General features: G+C 41.5%; 2 protein-coding genes across 2 annotated transcripts in view; both read left to right on the forward strand.

Moving 5' to 3' along the window:
- The window catches only part of LOC310963498 (uncharacterized protein), a 64,065-nt gene extending 57,306 nt beyond the window's left edge, over window positions 1-6,759 (forward strand). Inside the window, exons 27-31 of the mRNA XM_083936359.1 lie at window positions 685-831; window positions 1,092-1,146; window positions 2,956-3,150; window positions 5,098-5,175; window positions 5,610-6,759. Of these exons, the coding sequence (XP_083792485.1) occupies window positions 685-831; window positions 1,092-1,146; window positions 2,956-3,150; window positions 5,098-5,175; window positions 5,610-5,797 (663 nt within the window). The 3' untranslated portion in view covers window positions 5,798-6,759. The remainder of the gene's footprint in view (window positions 1-684; window positions 832-1,091; window positions 1,147-2,955; window positions 3,151-5,097; window positions 5,176-5,609) is intronic.
- An 11,046-nt stretch (window positions 6,760-17,805) lies between these two features.
- Window positions 17,806-23,885, forward strand: LOC310963144 (C-C chemokine receptor type 3-like). The gene is made up of 3 exons (XM_083935826.1): window positions 17,806-17,856; window positions 18,103-18,308; window positions 22,768-23,885. The coding sequence occupies exons 2-3, from the start codon at window positions 18,127-18,129 to the stop codon at window positions 23,624-23,626; spliced, it is 1,041 nt and encodes a 346-aa protein (XP_083791952.1). The 5' UTR covers window positions 17,806-17,856; window positions 18,103-18,126; the 3' UTR covers window positions 23,627-23,885.
- The last annotated feature ends 262 nt before the right edge of the window (window positions 23,886-24,147 follow it).

Genomic DNA, 24,147 nt, shown 5'->3' on the forward strand with positions numbered 1-24,147 from the left:
ATATAATCCATTCTGTCTTATTCTGCACCGCAGTGAGAAGCCCTGTCAAGCCTGCACGGCTGCTATAGAAGACTTACAGAGCCAATACCTCCAGGCCTGGGGAAATCTGGCCCCCCGGGCAAAAATATACATCACAAAGGCCCTCTTTTCTAAAGGCGCACACATCTGAAATATCAAACACTTACAGTACTGTCTGCAGAATCACAATTTATGAAGAAATGGCCTCCCTCAGTTGTGCGAGTGCTGTACCTTTTGTAGGATATCATTTGATACAGTTCCACGCTGTATTCGCATGCTTTTTGATCGCTTACAAAAAAAAAACTGGGAGCGAGTGGAACACCTTGAAATGCTGTGTATAGATTTAATTGGTATAACCACTTGAACTATTAAGTCATTTTTGAACAATGAGTGCTTGTCAGAAAGAGGAAGACAAAGGCAGCTTCTCATTTGTAGCTGGAGGCCGTTGATTTTCGCTGGCTGAAGTGACAGCTGGCCCATTTTATCAGCTGTAGCTCGCTCGCTAATTAAGCTAACGTAGCCCCATACTGTCATTTAACCAGGCTGTTTGTAAAACGAGTCCTAAATACGCATTTAACGCAATTAAGTCAGTCAAAATAAGCGTAAATTTCACCTTTTTTCCATTTGTAACCTGAGATTTTCTGCCCTGTCTAACTGCTTCTTCAGACAGGAGTGACAGGTGACGTAGGCCACAGGGGGCCCGAAGGAAAGAAAGGGGACACGGGCCACAACGGTGCTATTGGTCCCAGGGGATCTCCTGGTCAGGATGGGTTGCCGGGCCAACCGGGCCAACCAGGATATCCTGGGAAACCTGTAAGCACACCTCCTCGTGCCTATCTCCTCAGGTCTGATTAAAAAAGGCGGGGGAGAGAAACAGTCAGTGATTTCCTGCCTGTTGGGGGAGTTATGTTGGGGAGTAATGGGAGCGTGTCAGTGTGTGTGGGCTGTGTGAAGACAAAATGGAGCATTGAGAAGGTCCTGTAAATCTGCAGGCACACTCAATCACAGGTGGAGCCTGTTTTCCCAGTCCCACAGTGGATTCAGCTGAATCAAAGTGTAACTGTGTGTTGCAGGGCAAGCCTCCCTCAGATGAACATCTTCTAAAGCTCTGCACTGATGTTCTGCGTAGTAAGTATCTGTTTGTATTTATGTCACTTAGCTGAGGACCAGGGTCTGAACTCCCGACCAACACACTGTAAAAATGATTTGCACATTTCACACAATTGGTTGATTTTGCACCATTTATAACAAACTAGGGTTAAATCGGGGTGAACAATTTGAGTGATTATGGTCTCTGTAAAAGGAAGCACAATGTTAAATCACTCATGATTTAATGGGTATGTTCAGTTATTGAAAAGCATGTGAATGTACATAATCAGTCATGTGTCAAGTGGGAGCAGTCTACAGTCTGCCGTTTTAACCTCATCCCAAAGCAAACCAAGCAGAACTACGGCTGCTTACCATTTTAACATGCCTCCTCGCTTCCAAACATCCCTTCGTCTCCAAGCGTCTCTTCTACGCATCATAGCTCCTCCCAACAATGATGCAAGAGGATGCAATCACATCTACCAGACAGATCATTCTCGCTCACTCTATTGTCATTTTTAAGAAGACAGCTTCTGGGTCTTTATGTTACCAAAAATAAAAATAATAACTTTTGGGCAGCGGAACAAGTTGGGACACCGAGATCACCCTATTAACCTGATATGGCTAATGTGTTCTGGCCATCTAGCTCTGGTTTGGTCTCGTCTCGGCTTCTGATCGAACTCTTTAGCTGCTAACTGCTCCACTATGTTCACCAGTTGTTCGCTAACTTTCTCTGTCTGCTGTTTGGTGCTGGACAGAAAGTGTACAGTGGGTTTGTTGGAGCTTGTTTGCTGAACACAGCTGCTGCTGCTGCTGCTGCTGCTGCTGTGGGTAACAAAGTTAATGAGGGTGTTGAGAGAAAAGAAGTTGCAGTCTGTAACCTCCTGTCACTACAAGTATCCCCTTTAATATTACATGCATTAATTTTTTCCCATCAGTCATAAAAATAAATAAAGTATTTTGATGAATGCAGATGTAAATAAAATCACCTGATGCTCGATGCACACAGGTTATACCTGTTGCTCCAGAGCTCATTAGATCTGTTGCCAGTATCAATAAGTGTGACTGAATAACACTAAAAGGCAATCATCGAAACGTATATTTGGTTTGTGGAAGGCTCCAGGTGGCCTCTTTTAACTCAGGCTGGATTTTACAAGACTGACAGCTGTGACTATTTGCTGTTATGGATGGCGAATATTAAAACCCACTCACTTTCCCTAAGTGAGATGAACTTCCTAGTGAAATAAAGTCATTTTGAACAAAGTCATTTTCCTTCTGATTGTAGGCAGATATGATCATTTTTACTCTTTTACTTTTAGTTTGCCCAATTTCTTGTGGCGCTAAGAAAATTGGCTAATATAGTTGGAATATCCTCCCAATGGTCACCATCGAGTGATTTAAAGGTCATGGGCTGGAGGAACAAGGACAGGAGGGAGAATAATTAGCTGACTGGAAAGCACCCAATATTTCTGCAGCAAACAGGCTTCTCATTGGCTGCCAGTCCCAATGTCATGGCACCAAACAGTCCTGAGAAGCTTGAAATGCCAAATATTTCACAGGTCATTAAATAGAACCCAGAGCGTCTATGATTACACTTTAACAGGATAAATATATACAGTGTATATGGATTTTCTATGTGTGTTTAGGCTTACATTCATTCATTCATCTTCAAACTCTTGTCCCTATCGGGGTTGCGGGGGGGCTGGAGCCGATCCCAGCTGACATGGGGCGTGAGGCGGGTTACCCCCTGGACAGGACGCCAGTCTATCACAGGACACATAGAGGCTGAAGATGGATAGATGAATATTCAATATACTGATTTACTCAGAACCTTCTGGCTGTGCCCTGCAGATCAACTTCCAGCACTGCTCCAGAGTCTGGCCCCCCCAGCGAGGTGTGAGCCCTGCCACAGTGTGAAGGGACCCCCAGGCGGGCCAGGAGCACCGGGACCCAAAGGCTCAATGGGAACTCCAGGTTATCCTGGCACGAGTGGCTCTCCCGGTTACCCGGGACCTACTGGAATGCAGGGGCCTGCGGGCCTCAAAGGTGATATGACCTATCCTTTTTTATTAGACAGGACAGACAGGAAATGGGGGGGAGAGAGGGGGGGGGCATGCAGCAAAGGGCCGCAGGGTCGAACCCAGGGCCGCTGCCTTGAGGACCTTCAGCCTCTTTACCTTTATTTTAAGGTAATCATCAACATGATTGACATTAGAGCTGTAAAATGAATCAGTGAATCCATTAGTCGTCAACTATTTAATCACACAGCAACAATAATTCAATAATCGATCAGTTTGAGTGATTTTTAAAACATTTGAGGATGTCATCTTGGGATTTGGGAAACACTAATTTACATTTTATAGAGAAAACAATGAATCCATTAATAGAGAAAATAATCAACAGATTAATCAACGATAAGACATTATCACAGGTTAATGCCGTCCGTCTCTTAACGCTCCTTTTAAGCCTGATAAACATTCTGAAACGGAGACAAAAATATTTCAATGAGCCTCTTTACCCTGATGAAAACAAGACAATAAATAACAACACAACTTCATGAACAAGAGCTAAGACAAAATTTACTGTTGCTTTCATCCACGATTAAAATCAAAACAGTGTCAACGACTAAAAAATTGGATGTGTTAATGTTCACTGTACCCCATAAAACAAGCTCATTAAACAAGCGAACATCAGTGAAAGTCAGCAGAGCAAAAGACAACAGATACTGAATGCAAACCCATCTCAATGAGCTGCCTTTGATTTATCACCACTTCAAGACGGGGAGTGGCTAATCAGCTGTGAATGATGCCAAACTGTACCACTCCACTGCAGCAATCTAATTCTGTACTTCCATAAAGTTTGGGGGCTTTGCAAGAATCCAATAAAACTGATCAAATCAATACAGCAAAGGCCGGGACATCCTGACGTAAGTCCCTAATGTCCCTAGAGACGCTCCTTAAATGCTGGATCCTCCAGGCTTTCTCATCAAACTCTTCCCCCTCAGTGGTTTCGGCCAAGCCGTACTCCTCTAAAGTAGCTGTTTTCATTACCTAAACCAGGGGAAATGGACACAGCAGTACCCCTTTGCTTTCCAGTGTGATTTGGTTCTTCATGAGCCACTCCGTGAATAGACTCAGTTAGTTTTAAATGAAGTGGAAGTGCTGTTAACTGCATACAGAAGCCTCCTGCACCCGTACTGAGTCATTTAGCTAATTTTGGGGCTAACCACTCCAGTTGTAGCCTACAGTAAGGTTACATAGGACTTTTTTTTGGCAGAGAAAATACCGTAAGATTATTTTAATTCAAACCTTTAACAGATTTGCATTAGCACATTAGCATTGAGCTCAAAGCACCACTGTGCCCAAGTACAGCCTGACAGAGCTGATTGCATGGCTGCTGAATCTTTGACGGCATGGTTTAACAATCTTCATGCAGTTTCGCCGTCAAGATGACAACGCCATGGGGGACGTTTTCAAATCTTCCCACTCTGGGACCCGGTTTCTAAAGATCCAGTTTTCTGGCTCCAATAACTCCGGCTGTGTGTGGATGGTACTAAAGATGTGCGGTTACAGGAAAATGCGCCTACGTGTGGACGGGCGTCATGTTCTGCACAAAATGTTGGTCCCAGAAAGAAAGAAAAATCCCCTAAATTGAAGTTTGATATTAATGATTTGAATAATGCTGTTGATTAAAACCTATTAAATTCATTTTTTTTTTCTTTTTTAAAATCATTTGGTTGATGTGCTGTAATGGATGCAAAACTTCAAATAAGTGCTTAATTTGCTTAATTTGGTTAAATAAAAAAAAGAGAGATCAGAATTATATGAATAAACAATAATTATATAAATTGCTGTAGTGTCACCTTGTGGTGAGATGCTTTGTACTCTTCCACAGCACAGGCCTGGACTCAGGAGCTTTATCTCAACCCGACAGCACATTTATAGAAGCTCTGATGGTATTTTTGTTTTAAAAGCAGACATACTGTGTCCCCAGGTGACATGGGACCAAGAGGGCTCAAAGGCAGCAAAGGAGAAGGCTACACTGGACCTCCAGGACCACCTGGACAGCCAGGTATTTGAAAAGCCCATCCATCAAGCTGCTTTCTAAAATGCTCTCTCCCATTAAGCTATTTCAGCAACCGTACCTCAGTGTTCTGACATCTGGCCCTTCATATCTTTGCAATTTTTAACAAAAGTGCATCAAGGCTGCTTGTAGTGTTACATTTTTAATAAATATGTGGGTGGACCCTGTTTGTACTTAATTTTCAATGAGGCCTTTTAGTGACAGCTTGCTAGGTGGGGCGGGAGATACGGCAGGAGAGACAGTGAGTGCTGTATTTCTCTGGTAGCTATAATAGCTTATGAATTCATGAGCAGATGTAATTTATGATCCAGCAAGTGCTATTTTTAGTTAATAGAATATGAATGATCAAAATTAATGGAACTTTCTCGTCATAAATGATAAAAAAAATACCAGTAACAGTTGTGCTTTATCTGATTTCGCAGGGATTCAGGGTCCTCGTGGCTTCGATGGAATTGGCCACCCAGGAAACCAGGGCATTCCTGGAAAACCGGGACCACCAGGAGATCCCGGTAAACGGGGCAGCACAGGGCTTCCAGGGATTTGTGATGTTTCCATGTGTTATCAGACCTACAACCTCAGGGAACATTACAGCAAAGGACCCAACGTCTGATGACACAGCAGCTTGGAGGAGGCTGCTTTTGAACACACCCAAGTGGTTCAAGGAAGCGATTTACTGTAAAAACTGAAAGAAATGTGTGTGACTCTTGAGTCCTTTATGACAGAGTGTGTGTGGAGAACAGCTGCAGTGGAGGCAGAAATAACCCCGTTAGTTGAGATAAAGTGAAATATGCAGGGCACTGAGGCTTACATGGCTACTCTTAACACTTTCAAAGTTGGAACAGCAGGTTTAAATAGTGAGGTCAAATCCCAAGGTGAGCACCAAAATGGAAAATGTAACTGAGTTATGTTGGTTTTTGTGTAAATAGCAATACAACTAGAATTTGAAATGACATGGAAAGAAAAAATGCTACCTCCTCTTTTACCTGAGTTTCTCTATGTTTAAGTCAATGTTACTGAAGGCTTTTGTAAAGAGACACTGTCCTCACGGGCCAATCCCAGAACCCTTTGGTTATCGGTCTAAGTGCAATTTAGCCTCAGGGGGCAAAGTCCAATATTTCAGGCTTTCCGGTGTAGCCAGCAAAAATCCAGACCAAGAGTTCCTCATCCAAGCGGCGCTAATTGTTTACGGTGCGATTAGCAACTTGAGGCTGAATGGAGTTGGAGTAAAGAGACAATTTCCTGCATATAAATGGCGATAAATTATAACGAAAAGCTAATGAAATGCTAAACAATCATCAGACAATAACCGTTGGGTTCCCAGATTGCATTTCGGCCAAAGCGTTCTGCCTCAAGGACCGTTTCTCTGCATGCGACCAATGCTTAAACATGACTGTAGAGATGTCCTGATACCGATTCTGATATCCAAACTTCCGTATCAGCCGATGCCAAGTATTGATCCGATACCGATAAATATATATATTATTATTTATTTTGTTATTATGGATGTGATATGGTTGCTATCATTGCTGTATGGCCTGGCTCAGGTTAAACCCTTTATAAAAAACATAAACAAATACCACAGAACTTTCTGTTGATATCTCGTTTGACAGTCAATCATATCTGGAAAAGAACATAAATAAACTACTTTAAAGTAGATTTCTTTCTGGGCTTAATAACGTAGTAATTAATAATTAGAATTGCCAATATAGAGACCAGCATTTTTGAGGCATGACCAACACTGATACTGGTATCAGAACAACTCTGCGTGGTTGCTCAATACTATTTGCGGTACAAATGGAAACCGCACCTGCGTCTGCTACACAAATTTGCATGATATTAAATCATTTTAATAATTAAAACAAGAGGTCTTAATGCATGTTTAAAAGCCTTAACAGACATTGGGCTTCCCTATGTGGTCTAAGGTGGCAAAGCAAGATGTGAGAACTCAAGTCTCCTTTAATTAATTAATAATTACGAAGTTATTCCAGTCTATGAGTCGTATTAAGCAAACTGCATCTTATTTACAGAATTCAATTCAATTCAGACTTTAGTGGATAAGACTTAGCTGTGTTTATGCTTTGCTTGAAATCTGTGGTTTGCCGGGTGAGGTTCATATCAACCTGTGAGATTATCCCTGCCGTCAGAGCGGAGCTGTCAGAGAGATGATTGTGTCTATAAATGATGTGGAAAAGTATAATACACTCCTTGATAATGAATGGAGATATGTCACAATGAAAAGAATGGGACACACCATTTTCCCATCATTATCATCATCGTGTGAAAGGTTAGCTAACAGTTAGGCGGTTTGGTCAAAACATTCACGAATAAATGAGAAAACTCAAGGTTGAAATCAATCCAACCACAACACTGTCAGTTTGCAGTGCATTATTTAACTGTCAGTCTGCTCCTAGTGCATCCTACATGTAATCCCCTCTGATGGAAAAACATATTCTATCACCTATTGTATATGGAGCACCAGGGGGTTCGGCTAATCCATCACTGTGACACATGAGGTTGTAAGAATCCTGTCACTGTCTATTTTTAACGTATCACATTTGTGTTTTTGTTTGCCAATAATATATAGATTTATTTTGCATTGCCTGTATACGTGTGTGGATTACAGTGGGTTCTCAAATAGTGGTCTTTACCTCAATGTAGGATTTTATGCAGGCTTATATTATTGACAGACCTTTATTTCTAACTTCTCCTTTGGGCATACTCTGGACGGTTTTGGACCTGATAATGTACGATTAAATCTAAACGATGTTAAGCTAGCGCTCATGATTTTCGGGCTGTGCGGTCCGATCATTAAGCCACGACCTGGGCGTGAAATAGAAAATAAACGAACCGTCCAAACATGTGGACCATTGACAATTGTCAATAGAGATTTGTTTGAAAGCTCTGAGGCAGGTAGAGGTTTGTTTGCTAGTGGAGATCTGTAACATTATACCAAGGGTTCACAGTTCACCTCTGACCTCTGTAACATGATACGATACTGTACCGAAAACATCTGACATGTTAGGGAGGATTTTACTGTGATGCCAGAACAGAAGACAAAATGCCAGAGTCGTCAACATAAAGAAGTGCTTAAAGCCACTTCAAGTCCAAAGCTCAAACAGCAAAGATCAGATTCTTACACTAGAAGGTGGACCGAGCCAGCGAACGGAGATATGCTTACATCTCATTGGCTATAATGCACAAACAAGACTTTAAGGAAGTGAGTGTTATCGTTTAACCCTACAGCTGTATCTTGCAGCCGGCAGCTGTGCCAAGGGAATCGTGGCCTTGGCAGGCTCCAGAGAGTTTTCAGGGCAGACTTACTGACACAGAAGTAATCTAACAGAAGTCCTGTAATTAAGAGCTGTTCACTGTACTACAGAAGGATGGAACATTAACACAAACCGTCTAGGGAAAATGAAATTCTCCCTATCATAAGAGACGCGAGACACACACACACACACACACACAGTGGTTTCAGCAACTTTACTTCCTGTCCTTCTCACAATCATGTCGCCATGGGACTTTCATACACTCTGTTTGCCATTTTGCGTAGGTGCAGTGAGAGAAAAAGTCAGAATAGACCCGTAGCTCTCCTTCAACTGCGCTAGAAACTGACGACGGCCTACTAAAAAAATTCTGAATATCCAATGGCTGGTTGGGAGCAGTTGGTCGGGTCTAGATCCTTCCACCCCGTACAATGCACGACAAACGACGCCTGGGGAAGCTGAAATTCAGTTCAACTCTAAAATGAGCTGTGCGGCTCAAACATTTTGGCGGAACGGGCTCAGATCGTACAGTTTATGCCCAGCTCAAGAAAGAAGCCTCTCTGTCTATTAATATGCTTCAATTTTAATTTGCCCAAACTCAAAGTTTTATCCACTTCTACTGAATTCAGTGTAATTTAATTCCACAGCATTAAGACCATCGGTACAACAGTCACGCCATAATCACCACTTTGCTGCTCAACAAACAAAAATACTTTTATGCATCAATTATTATGATTATGCTGTTCAGTTACTGCCAATGAACCTCAACACTTCACACCTCAAAAAGCGACTCAAAAGGGAATAATCCACCCCGTTTTCTGGTAGGCTTTTACTTTGAAACGTCTGCAGGAAGTGTTGAGTTTTTTTCACGGTAACCTTACCACTCTCAGAAAACAAAAGCCAGAAATGAAGCGACTGGAAATAAAAAGTGAATGAAAGAATATTTGCCTTTAAAATAGAAACCCAGAGTTGTGAGTGTGGTGGCCATGGGTATTACTTGCTTGAGACTCTTCCATTAATTAATACAGGCTTTATTTGATAATTCATGGTTAATCATTTGTAATAATAAGAAAGCCACTTTTAGGGAAAGCCATACTGAACAGATAGTCAATACGAAATATTGAAAAATGTAAATTTAACATTGAGATTGGAGTTCCATGCTCTAATTGTAGATTTCTTCAACGTATCTTGTTCATTGAGTTCAGCAGCTGCTTCTCCCCACTTGTTCTTCAGTGTTTTTCTGTTGGACCCTCTCTTTGTCTGACTATGGTTCATTTTGTGAAGTTATACAGCAGGCCCACAATGTGACTGGATGGATGGATGGATTTTTGCTATTATGTGTCACTGCTTTTAAAGGACTCCTGCAGACCATGTGTTGGCATTTTTTTGTTGCCATGTGTTTGCTGCTTGAATAATTAAAACTACGTCCTCCATCTAAAGTCACTTCACTCTGCAAAAGTTATTCAGATAAGCGGCGTGGAGAAGTGACACATCATGTCTATGGAGCCAAATAAAAGAGCAGCAATGAGCTCGACAACAGGAATAAGCAGTGGAACAATGTGTTTGCACTGAGCAGTACAAGACATGTTTTTTTTAATGACACCAATTCAGAAGACTGTTTTTATCCCGTCCCCATTTACAGAAAGTGTTTGTTGTTTCATTGCTCATGTCCCAGTTTCCCAAGGATAGAGACTTAACATCGCCTGTATGGTAAGGGCTGATAAGACAAACAAGTAAAACAATTTGGAATCCTTTCTTGCGGAGTAACAAACGGGTTCGCACCGCGCCCGAGGGTTCAGGCGTCATGCATGCGTGCCCTCTCCAGGCTGTTGCTTTTTGCTCTCTAACTGTACATTTGGACTCGTTAAACTAAGCTTTGCAGGTTTCAAAGTATCACTGCTGTGTTGTACAAAGTCATTCAAGTCTTTAAAAAGTTGGAAGACTTCCCGCGTGCATCAGGCCACCTGTCCCGCTGGAAGAGGAACGATTTTATCCTACTGTTTATTACTATTGTTGTTTTTGCAGCGCTTCTTTGTTTGTTTGATGAAAATATGATTTTACTTTGTGAAGATATTACACAGATTTGCTGTATGTTGCCACATTATGCCATTCGCTTACAGCTTTTCCGTTTCTTAATTTACAACCAATATGTTGCTTAAATTTAAAGTGTTTTAACAGGGAAAATTAAAAGGCTAAAGCTTTAGCCGGCAGTGCACAGAGGCTGCTTTGTTTATCACATCTGACAGTACTGACTAGTTGAAACAGTTATTTTGGGAGTTTGTCGAAACGTTCCAGGGGTATAAATGTGCCCGAGATACCAACATAAAGGCACTGGGGTCATTCAGATAATAAAGGTTCATCCTCAAAAAAGGTGCCAGAGAAAACGTCATGGAAAGGGTTCATCAGCAGAGGAGCATGCATTTCATGTCAGTCCCCTAAGACTATATATACTGTATATTAATATGTTCACATTCAACTAATTTAGGATTCATCCCCAGATTTTACACATTTAGTCCAATTTACTTTCCATAAGGAGTACTAGTCTGTGAAATCAGATGTATAATGTCTATGTGGTTATAGAGGGCGCTTATCAATGTTTTATCACCCCAATGATGTCATCAGGGTTATCTGGGCCTGGTATTAAACACTAAAAGTCTAATGCATTCAGGGTAAAGATACTGTTATTAAATGCATGATGGGAAATGTTGAACGAAGCTGGGGCTTGACCCGTACTATCACCATATTCAATTCAATTCAATTTTATTTACAGTGCCAAATCCTAACTGAAGTTATCTCAGAACACTTTACGGAGTAGGTATAGACCACACTCTATGACTTATTTATGATTTACACAGACCCAACGATTCCTCCGGTGAGTTCGGTGGCAATGAAAACCTTCCTAGGGACGTCGGACAGACCCAGCTCTGACTCCCCTTTGAGTATCAGAATTGATCAGAAAAGATGTCTAAAAAACCAGGGTAGTGGTGCTTCATAGACGTGGGAGTTTACTAAGTAGCGAGGGTCTAATGAAAGATGTGTTTTGGTTAATTATGGGAAATGTAAGATCCTGCATTTTTAAGCTTGACCCATAAAATAATATTTAAAGTCAGGATAGTATGGCTGCTTCAATTTTGACCACTCTATTTTTAATCTGCCTGTTGTCAGTTGCTCAACTTTATGGAAATAGAAGACTTAAATGCTGGAGTACCCCTTTAACCAAGTGTTTTACAAGCCCAAAACTAACAACACATGACAGAACAAGGTCTGCAGTGTTGAAATGACATGTTTCGTACACCCATCTACCCACTCCAGCCTGCTACCTTGGGCTATTTGCGGCATTATATCAATGTCATGCAACTTCTGCTTCTGCTGCTGAGAAAGCTCCAATTTTTGTTCCGCGGAGTACTGCCTCACATTTAACGCTGTGAGGGAGTCTGGAAAGTGTGGCTGCGGTTGGTTTTAACAGGATCGTTGGTATTTCATTGAGTGTCATTGCTGAGAACTGAAACCTCCGGGAAAAGGTGTCAGCCCATCAGTAACCATCTTGTGTGAAAGGTGTGCAAAAGCATATTTTTCCACTGCAGATGGTGACATGATTAATTTGGTCACCTTTAGCATTTTGAGTCGAGTTTTACTGTCATTAATTTTATTATTTAAGATGAGAAAGGTTAAACAAACAAACAAAAAATACTGAAAACACACATTTGCATAATGCTGTCTATCATCTATATTTGTAAGATGTTCCAAAAAATGCATTATAACCTTTTCAAAGTTAACATAATATTCTAATATTTGTAAATGCTGAAAGAAATCCAATGTTTACAGCGGTATTTTTGATTATTTTTACATACATTTTTCTTTTTTTGCGAATACATTGTATTTTTAGTTTGGTTGTAAAATGATTTTATAATAAAATAAACTTTAATTATGTAACTGATTTTTCACTGACTGCTTTCTTTCAGAAGGTCATTTTATTGATTGTTGGTAACAAATAAAACATTTTACAGAGAAAGATATTTTTTTTCCCTGTACAAAACACACCAGCCATAAGCTTCAACACGTCCATCTACCAATTTTCTTTTAAAGATGATACAGTAAAGGTCTCATCTCATCTCATCTCATCTTCATCCGCTTATCCGGGGTCGGGTCGCGGGGGCAGCAGCTTTAGCAGGGGACCCCAAACTTCCCTTTCCCGGGCCACATTAACCAGCTCTAACTGGGGGATCCCGAGGCGTTCCCAGGCCAGTGTGGAGATCTAATCTCTCCACCTGGTCCTGGGTCTTCCCCGAGGCCTCCTCCCAGCTGGACGTGCCTGGAACACCTCCCTAGGGAGGCGCCCAGGGTTCATCCTTACCAGATGATCCTGAACCACCTCAACTGGCTCCTTTCAACGCAAAGTAGCAGCGGCTCTACTACGAGTTCCTCACGGATGGCTGAACTTCTCCCCCTCTCTCTAAGGGAGACTCCAGACCCCCTCCTGAGGAAACACATTTGGGCCGCTTGTACCCGCGACCTCAATATAGCAACAGAAAAAGTAAGTCAAGAAATAATATCCCAGTCAGTACAGTTTTTGGGTAAATCATAAGCTATAGCTTTATTCAAAGGGAGCGTTTATACAAATCTACCCTTTGGTTAATTATTGATCAAGAATATGTTGTATAAACCAACACGCTGGCTTTGTTACGTCCTCTTTGATCCTGTCAGTATATTATACACCATGAGGTTCTGTGCTCTCAAACCGAAAAGACCTGTGCTGATAAAACCTGCTGAACGTTCACACCTTAAAAACTGACTCCTCCTCCGCCCCATTTAGCGTGATCTGTGTGGGCTGGTTTAAAGGTTGACAATTAAACAACTCAGAAGATTAGACGGCAAATTCATCATCACATTTCCTATCATCATTTAGCAAACTGCAACCGTAAAACCAATTATACAGTTGTGAAACGTTCCTGCGTAAGTTGTTTCAGATATGTTTTCAATTATTACTAACCTGGAGAAGTTGTAAAGGGCAGTGAGTAAACACACTGTCACTTTTCAGCAGTCATTTGATGAGCTAGACCGGCACCCGTACCCACTCACAATAGTCTCTAGTGAACTGCCACCTACTGATATAAGATATAGATTACATGCTAGGAAGCTGGTTCTGGGTTTTGTCCTGGGTTTGTCCTAGAAACCTTGTTTCTAGCAGCCTCTGTGGTGGTAAGAGCCCTCCATCTGGTCACGTTCATGGTCGCTTTGTCTGTTGTATATTTATTTTTTGCCATTTTGTAAACTTTACTGACCCACATTCACCGCCCTACTTCCAGTCCGCCCCCCAAATGTTACCCTCTTAAATCCACACACGTTCCTGTTACACTTCTGCCCTTACTGCAAGCCTGTCTCAGAAGTTGGAAGTTCTCGATATCCGATTACAAGTGAACGCAGCATAAGCGGCAGTGACGAGCTCCACCACCAGACAAACCGCTGTGAGAAGCGTCACTAACATGGCGGCGCATGTGAATATGGGGAGAGAACGTCTCCTTAGACACTGAACTGGAATACTCGGCACAGAGGCAACAAGTCCTTCCATTAGTGGGTCATATGATCAATCACCATTGTTTCAACTCACTCTTCAATAGATAGGAACTAAACGCACGTCGTGTTATTTTCAAGGAAAGTCAGAGTTCTTCTTAAAGTTTAAAAAGCTTATTTAAAAAACAACAGCAAAGACTTTTCAGCTTGGCCAAGGACTCTCTCTGGGGTCAGAAGCCGACATCTTGACTTTCAGCCAAGCTTTTGCTGTGACCAAAGAGAAAGAAAGAGCACCGAGCCCCTCCTTCTGAAGAATTAAAAATCAATGTGTTAGTGTGTGTATTAGTAATAATTCAATTAATAATCACGTGTTAGTGTGTGTATTAGTAATGATTAATAAGAGTGTGATAATCAATGATTGAAGAATTAATAATCATATGTTAGCAAGTTTATTAGTAATGATTAATAAGAATGTGATAAGTGTGATTATTAGGTATGATCATTTAAAGTGTGACAGTGATTATTAGTCCAAGCTCAAACTTTTCTGTTTCCAAAAGCACACAAACTTTTGACTCAATCTTTTTCTGCTTTCTCCAAAAGCACAGGAACAGTAAGTCGGTCAAGGTCACAAAGACAATGAACTAGCCATGTTGCAAATATGCACCTGGCAAAGTTAGTTGAGATTAGGGAAATTGCTGTACGTGTTGTGCTTTCTTCACAGATAAAGAAGAAGACTCCTGCTCTACAGAGGCTACTCCTACGCACAGGGAGGAAGATGGAGGCTGGAGCAACTGCTACTTCTGAAATACACATATGCACGCACAAGCAGACACATATGCACGCACAAGCAGACACATAACCACGCCTTTGTAACAAGTTTATATGCTGGAGTAGTTAGAATAGATATCAGAACTTCTTGCCTCTGATCACGGGTACTGTGTGCTCACAGTTACTCTAGATAGAGAATAGAACATTTCTCCAGACGTCTGTTATTATCCGATGTCATCCTGCTAATAAATGCCTGCTGGCGCACTAAACTACCAACGACTCTGCTGACTCCAGGAAGCCTCCTGTAGAATTTGAATTACGCAATATATACTGTGCTAGGTCCTTTTGATTTGTGTGAAATTCTGAAAAGTATTGTGTAAAATTCCTACACTTCGTAAAGAATTTATAGTGCAATAAAGTTCATTGGGTTGTTGTGATTGGTTCAAAATGTTGCTGAAGCAGTTCCTGGTTCCTGGTTCCATCACTCCCTGACAAAGTTGAATCCTCCGCCCCCTGGGCACACGGTTCCTCCAATGATCCACCAGCTCCTGTAGGAAGAACCCTCCCTGCTGTAGCTTCACCTCCTGGTGGGCTGACCCTCTCTCATCTGACTGCACTGGCGCTTATCTGCAGCATCCTTTAATTACGCCATCTTTGCTTGATTGATAATAATGTGAAAGCATGCTTAATCACTTTTATTTAACTTCTAGATGTACACATAACAACACTTAAATTATTTTGTGACCATAATTAACACTTCCTGTTTAAAAATCCCCACACACACAGTTAACTAGATTAACATCTTATGGATTATATCTCTCCAAAACTCTATTTTTAGTTACACTGATATCATAAACGGCCTCTCTGGAATCCAACTGACGGATATCCGTCCTAGCGACAGAGAAAAAATCCCTTTACACATGTATTTTGGTATTTATTGATATGAAAAATATAGAATAACACACGCCTTTTCTTGTAAATCTCTCTTTCTGGGCTGCTTTCACCTTCTGTACTTTTCAGTAGTCGGTAGCAGCAAGGTATGAACACACTTTGAGCAATTGCATCATGTGAAAGCTGATGTTGATCATGAGCTGAGGTGAAGATTGGAGGAGAAGGGTTGTTTGTCCGAATCCCCAGACATATTTCTGAGTGGGCTTTAGTGAGTGAACATTGATCTCTTTTCCCCTTTGTTTAAGACCGTTAAACATTTAATGTGCATCCTGCCATCAGCTCAGTTCATGCATCTGAACTCACTGAACCTGCTACACACACTCAAACGCATGTGAGCAGTGGCATCGGTGTGTTCGCAGACAACCTGAATGTTGAACTGAATGCTAATAACGCTCACTGGGGAGTCATTCACGTTTAATCTTCTTTGCTTCTAAACAACATTGTCCCCTCAGTAGGGGAAAATCATTACTGTTGCATTGCTGTTTTGACAAAAAATCATAGGCTCTGTACACAAACTATACACTACATTCCCCTCGGATCATTGTGGAGCTTCACTTCACTGCTGAGGCACATATGACATAGTTCACCAGAAAGTAATATTTCAACACAAGCTGAGTCATCGGCAGCTCCTGCACACTTAGTGTTGTGTTCATCCTGCATTACTGAAAGGTGTCGCTATACCAGAGAGGTCAAGGCAGATTCGTCTCTCAGTAAAATTACCGGCATTAGTGTTTGTGCTGCGCAACACGACTATCCTGTGGTTATACCTCGCTCAGACTTGCTAAATCTCTTTTCAACTGACAAACATCATATGAGTAATTCATGGCACAATTCAAAACAATTCTCTATTATATTTATTGAAGATTCATGTCCATGTTCAGGTAAGTGTGGTAGCAAGGCTGATTATGCTAGCTGTGATAGAGGTTCACAATCCCAGTAGTTAATAGAATTTTAGCCCTGTATCTCCGCGGAGGTTGGGATGGTAAAGGTAAATGGACTCAATGGATGGTAAAGGTAAATGACATCTTTCTAGACTTCAGACCACTCACTGCTTTAACATATAGTTGTCACATTGAGCCACGCACACAGACACTCATACTCATGGCAGAGGCTACCTGCCCATCTACTCAGTTAAAGTGAAAAATATAGTCAAAGAACTCAATGCACAGAAATGGACCCTGGCAGCGTTATACTGTAAATTATGAAACAGATTACTCGAATCAAGCAGTCTGATTGGTTGTTAGCCGTTATATAATTCCTGTATATCATGGCCAAAATTTGCATTTTGTGAGAGAAAATCCAGAATTGAATCATTTTATCTGTCCCACAATCCCTAAAAGCACTATTTTTGGTCTAAACAAGTGCAAACTAAAAGATGTAACTAATCCGGCTGTTAAGTCATGACTTAATGCCCTTTCAAAATATGAATTCCCGGGTCCAAGTCGGTCCATCCACGTATTTCTCCAACACCGCAGCGCCGTGTTCCCCTTTGTTTGAACAGATCTGAGCTTTAAAAAAACAACGTAATTGTCATGAATTGATGAAAAAGGTGTCTAACTGACATTATAGGTGATCGTAATCATTCACATGTTCGGCCGTTGTGTCTGTTGGTTTCAACGGAGCGTTTTGACCCGGAAATCGTATTTTGAAAGGGTGTTACGCCAGACTGAACAGCCGTATTCCAGGTCCATCGCAAAGCTTATAGAATATTAGCAGGAGTCTCTTCAGCACTTTTCTGGGTTCCCAAGGTCTCAAACTTGTCTTTCACCCACTTGTCTTAACTTTATCAAACCATCTTGATCAGTTTGTCTGTTGTCTTCTGCAGTAGTTTGCCCCTTCATGGCGGTGACAACTCTCAGCACCAGTCCAACATGAACAGTTAGTCACATGCGGTTTGACTGTCACATTAACATGTGATGTGAACAGATGCACCGTTTTAGAGGCTCAACCGTACAGTCTTAGGAGGAGACTGTGATTCAGAGGGTGTGTTGCTACAGTATGCTGTGCTATCAGCCAACCCCTCCCCCTTATACGCGCTCCCTCACACTCTTCTGCGTTACTTCCTTCCCCTCGCTGACTGACTTATCATGGAGTGACCTCAACTCACTGTGAGTCAGACAGCTCTGGCCTTCAGAGTCAGACAACAATTAGAAGCTTCTCTGCTGGCCGGGCGGTAAGTCAGATCAGCTCAGCATGATCCTCATTCCCACACACATCTGCTTTTATTTGCTGTGCTCCTCCCAGGTTCTCGGTTGTTTTCCAGCTCTGCTTATTTGCATGCCTTACAGGAGCTCACATTAAGCATTTAATAGCTCTTGCACACCTTAAAGCCTTTCTTAGGGATTGATCATTTCAAACTCATACTGACTGCATCATGCTGTGAATGTTATGTTTGAGGTTGCATTTTTGGTTTTGACAGATTGTCCCAGTGACATTCGAGAGGATGATTGAAACTACAACATATGATTATGACTACGATAACACCAGCGACGAGCAAGTCTCACCGGCCCAACCGTGTAGTTTGGAAGGTGTAAACTATCTGGGAGCTCAGCTATCCATCCTCTTCTACTTGATGTTTCTCTTCAGTCTCTTCGGCAACGGGCTGGTCCTGGTCATCATCCATCGGTAGGTGGACCAACACAAACTCTAAGCCGAAATGAAAACACTGACAACGTACTGCAAAAGTCAGTTAAAGATATAATCTGAAAGATCTTCGTCTAGTTAATTCTCTTTAAGTTACAATCTATCAAAGAGTGAGTCAAAACAATTCAATCATATGACCAGTGATCACTTTGATGAGTGATTGATCATCATCACTAATGAAAGCACTTGTAGGAGCCTCTTTTCCAATTATTCCAATCTGGGTGTCTGTGGTGACGTTCCCTCTCTAAATGCAAATGGACGCCATGTTTGTGATGCTGTATACTCAATCCGTAGCCGTTGGTCTGCCAGGTGGAGCTCATCACTGCCGGTTATGCTGCACTTCATTGTAATCCTAAAAATTGGGAACTTCAAGCTTCTTAAATTATTTTTATACATCAACAACAGAAGAGTGAAGGCCCTTATACACCAGGCTGACTCTCTGTTAATATAGTGCTGTCTGTGAGCCTCTAATGCTCTAGATTGTGCTGTGTGTCACGCACCATTGGCCTTCGTCTGTGGCTTTTCGGTCAATTTGGCATACTGAATCTCCGGTGGTGCCTGCTTGTGCTCTTCAGTGAGAGAAATCTCTCTGGGTCTTTACATGTTTACAGAGCAACCACACAAAGTGACGTTAGATAATTGAAAGAAGAAGTAAACAAAGAAGTTGGTCAATGAAAAGCCTTTTTCCATCACCTCATGAAAAACTATGAGCTCACAGGAGTTGGAGGGGCAGCTCTTCAATTAGCAGCACCCTGTAGTACTGGGTCATTTGAGTGTAATGATGCCTCTGTATGAACAACAATTGACCAGTTTTGCACGTTTGTTGAATCAAGTACCAGAAATGCAGCAAAATACACTATGTACTAAAAGTAAGCTAAACTCTGCATATAGAAGCAGTAATGGCCACTACCCAGGCTAACTAGCACTGACTCTGGTACATGGACAAATCCAACGATTCAAACTTTTGTGTGCATGCATATGGCTATTTCCTGGAGGCCGACCACAGACCTGGTATAAACGGACCTTGTGAAAGAATCAGGAGATAATAATTCGTTCATTTTTGGCCATTTCACTACCTCACTGTGGTTTGCTTCTTCTTACATTACTCCTTTGCAAAAATAAAAATGACCCACAAATGGAAAATATCCAATGTTTTGTAGACACATTGTTGATTGTGGTCAAACCTCAAGGACAAATACATTGTGTATCCTGTTGATGCTTCACAATAAAAGCCAGCCTATGTTTTGCCAATGGGATATTTACAGCAGCAGTAGGAAATATTTGGTTTCTTAAAAGTAACTTAAAGTCTTACATCATAAGATTATTGATGCCTTGTTTTCTAGCGGGAGTAAGATGTTGAGTGCAGGTGAGCCTGTTCTTTCAGAGCCCTCCATATTGTCATGTTAATATTTATCCACACACACAGACACGTTCCTATTACACTTCTGCCCTGACTGCAAACCTGATGATTTCTGATTACAAGTGAACGCAGCATAACCATCAGTGACGAGCACCACAGACAGACCAACAGCTATCAGAAGTGTCATTAACATGGCGGCGAATTTGCATTTAGAGAGGGAATGTTGCCACAAACACTCCGCTAAAGGCAACAAGTGCTTTTTTTTAATGGGTCATATGATCATTAACTATTGTTTTAACTCACTCTTACTAGATGAAAATCTAACGGATTATATCTTTAAACCAGCTCTTACACTTTTGTGGGAGATCGAACACTGAACAGTGGGGCTTATATCAAAGTGATAAAATGAACGATAGCCACATTGGATTGTATGCTGCTTCATTTCCATTGAATCATGCGCAAATTAATGTAAATTCAGCGTGAAAATGGTGGACCACTGGCGAGGAAAACAACTACAGTGAGAGGAAAATAATGCAAATACTCGGACCATATGCAGACCATTAAATGGTCAAATATGGGTTTGATTTAATGAAAATCTTTAGGATTATACAATTGAATTCTACTTTAAATGCTGTTAAATTGAAATCAAAGTCTGTGGCAAAGGACTGGTGTTGTTATGATTCTGTATTTTTAATGCCAACAAAGCCAAACTTTGATTCATATTTTTACTACCCTCTTTTAATACTTGCTTACTTTTAATAAATGCGGTATACAAAATATTAGTGCCCAAAATTGCATCAATATACAGTAGAGAAGATTTGATCCATACTGTCCTAAAGAGAGATTTTAAAGATTTTAGTCCACTTCCTTTATGCAATTCTGACATTTGGACGTCAGAATGGACAGAGCAGTGCTATGACAGGCTTCAGTTCTAGACCATTTGGCGCACCAGTGTACATGCCTGGAGATGTCATCAGCTGGAAAGACGGCACACACTTGGACAGTGAGAGATGAAGTCGTACTAGGAATATGTTCTTTTTCTTGTATCCAGAGAGCGAGGAAGACAGTCGGTAAAGTCTCTCTCAGCCCCCTGAGATACATACCTCCATTCTGTCACTGTCTGCAAACTTCTTTATCCACTCTGGTCTCTACCTTTGTGTGCAAAAATGTATTTCAGGTGGTCATGGAAACACAAAACGACAATGTCAGAGATGAGCTCAGCAAAGTCTCCCTGGCCCTGGATTCAAAGAGTGTTTATAATGCAGTGTATTATAAAGAGTGTTGAAGAGATGCTATGTCAGCTGCATGCCAGGGTGACAGCTCTTAAGCAAAGTAAAGACCAATTTCTATGGTACCATTCATAGCTCAGGAATTACATATTAAAAGGTGGTTCTCGTTCCATTTTTCACATTTAAAAACCTAATTAACAAAAATCAACACTGCTTCAGTTCAGTTCTTTTCAACCACAGTCCAGACTAAAAGTATTTTCAATCAATATTATTTTACGTTGATGCATTGAGAACAAGAGTTACGATGCACTAGAGCTGGGGATATTTGCTTCCTGTTTCCATTTGTTGGCTGCCATTTCAGATTTTAAATTTGCAGTATGAATTATGTATGGTTCGATTCCTTAGGGCTAAATAAAATGGAAAAAAAACATCCCTCAGTAACGAAAATGTCATGCAAATCCACATTTAAAACACCCTCCAGGGTTCTTAAGACATTTTTTAAGAAATCGTGAAGGATTCAAACCCTCGGGGACTCTTAGTGGTAGGATGGCACTGTTCAAGCCAGCACAATACAGCATTACCCCTCCACCAACCCCCCAAAATGATCTGACATAGGGAAAAGCTGAATTAGCTAAAAGAAACCGAGCACCTTTTAACAAGATTATTGTCATTACCGTTACTATTTTTCTTTACAAACAGAATAATGCTTCACACGGGGGTAAAATTAACCTTTAAGCAGTCCTACAAATAGGAAAAATGTCCCTTATTGGTTCCAAGAAGATTAAAAAACCCCCCTGCACAATGCCGTGTCATTCACAAATGTTTATCTGTATAACAGTATAGTTTAATTTACTTTCATGAGCATTGCTAGATAATTTGCTGGTTTATAAATCAAAATGAAAAGGTGTAATATGTAACAAGCATCGCCTACTGTTCGTAAACGCACAGCAGTCAACTATTTAAGTTATGTCCATCCATCAATCTTCAACCGCTTGTCCCTATCGGGGTCGTGGGGGGGCTGCAGCCGATCCCAGCTGACATTGGGCGTAAGGCGGGGTCCATCCTGGACAGGATGCCAGTCCATCACAGGGCACATAGAGACAAACAGAGACAGACAACCATTCACACCTACGGGCAATTTTAGAGTAATCAATTAACCTGACACGTGCACGTCTTTGGGAGGAAGCTGGAAAACCCAGGGAGCACATGCAAACTCTACACAGAAGGGCCCAAGCCCAGATTCAAACCAGCAACCCTCTTACTGAGAGGTGACAGTGACTACCACCATATCACCGTGACGCCTATCTAGAGGAAGTAAAAATCGGAACAAGGTTTCCGTAGGTGAACCTGCGGAAGGATCATTGCCGGTTTAAGTTATGTTTAAAGCGCAATTAAACACACGCGCACTCCTGCTAGAAGGTTCAGATCATAAGTGACGCAGATCTTCATTGCTTCTGTTTGTGTGTGTTAGTGACAGACACACTGTCTTGTGCTATGTGTGTCAGTATGTGACGCTGAGGAGGAGGGGCACCACAGATTGGCAGATGTTATTGGCTGGGGGGCTGAAAAACCCACATAGGCCAAGTCTACACCCAGAAATGTCACCACCACACATTTCCAATTGGTCATACATGATGATTGAAAGGGATTGTCTTTGTATTAGGTTACACATTGTTTTTAGGATAAAATAACATATGATACTTTTAACAAGAGTACGATTAATGTTTTATTAATATTGTTTACTACTGAAACCACCTTGAGTCAGTGTGAAACATCAGTGTCAAAATGCTTGTGTGACCCATAAACATTCGCACTTTCTCTCCATCTAACTGTTGAAATGACCCCCTCCTAGGTTTGAGAAGCTGACCACTGTGACCAACATCTTGTTACTGAACCTGGTGGTGTCCTCCCTGATCTTCATGAGCAGCCTTCCATTCATGGGCGTCTATGTGCAGCTCTCCTACTGGATCTTTGGCAAGGTCATGTGCAAGATTATTGGCACCATCTACTATCTGGGCTTCTACAGTTCTGTTCTCTTTCTTACTCTTTTGACCTTCGACCGACACCTTGCAGTTGTGTACTCCTTGGGTGTGTCACGGATGAGAGGTCGAAGCTATGCAGTAGTGTCCTGTGCCGTTGTGTGGCTGGTCAGCGGCCTGGCGTGCATCAGGCCGATGATTCTCCACACCACTTTTAAATATATGGAGACTACAACGTACTGTCAGGACTATCCTGGTGAATTAACTTACATTGACGTGGAGCAGCTGAGAACATCTGGATTTTACCTTCAGCTGATCCTTTTCTTGATCTTTCCTCTGGCTGTTATTATCTACTGCTACGTTAGGATCGCTATCACTGTCGTGTCATCAAGGATAGTCACCAAGTTCAAGACAGTCAGGTTGATATTCGTCATTGTCCTGATGTTTTTTATATGCTGGACCCCGTTCAACATTGTAATGCTGTTGCGGATGAATGAAGCCAGTTCCTGTGAGGAGCAGGAGAGAATAGGTTATGCTCTCGAAGTCACTCGTGTCATTGCCTACATGTACTTTTGCATCAGTCCCATCTTCTACACATTCGTTGGTAAAAAGTTCCAGAACTATTTCAGGCAGCTGCTGGTGAAACGTTTCCCGTCGCTAAAGAAACATGTCTCTGTCAGTGAGCACAGCAAAACCAATATGTCCACAAAAAGTACACGAAATGAGCTTTAGGTATAGGAAGCCCTTTGTTTCTCAGGACCGCCGTGTGTTCAACACCGTGGGTTTAAAGACAACCCAAGGAAGTGCTGTAAAATACATGTAGGGATACTGTTTCGCCCATTAAGTCGGAAATAACTGAATACACTGATTAAAACAGCAGAGTATCTTTCAAAGTGTGTCAGACAACACTTGGTAACCCAACACATTTTTAGCCACGTGTAAATAGTTATCTGCATCTCCTTACGTGAGCATTAAGATTAGATTGGTGTGAGAGCAAAGAGAGAATCACACTGCAGCATGGATCAGAGCAGTATGCAATACTGACTGACTCTGCACAGATCGCTGTGGTGGGGGCTTGCTTGAAACTAGCGATTGAGCCCATAAACTTGACTCAAAATATTTACTTAGGTAATAAATTCAAGTGAGAAGTAGCTCATCTTGCCATTGACTTCTATACAAACAGACTTCTTTTTGCAACCAGTGGAGTCGCCCCCTGCTGGAAAGAATGCACATCCAAGGAACTTCTGCATTGG

This window comes from Echiichthys vipera, assembly GCF_963691815.1.
Source record: "Echiichthys vipera genome assembly, chromosome: 21".
In the NCBI taxonomy this organism is placed as follows: Eukaryota; Metazoa; Chordata; class Actinopteri; order Perciformes; family Trachinidae; genus Echiichthys; species Echiichthys vipera.

Excerpts from the sequence above, each read along its gene's own strand:
- LOC310963144 (XM_083935826.1), top strand. The coding sequence starts at position 18,127 with ATGATTGAAACTACAACATATGATTATGACTACGATAACACCAGCGAC. Across the intron at positions 18,309-22,767 it reads GTCCTGGTCATCATCCATCG|GTTTGAGAAGCTGACCACTG; the intron begins GTAGGTGGACCA and ends ACCCCCTCCTAG.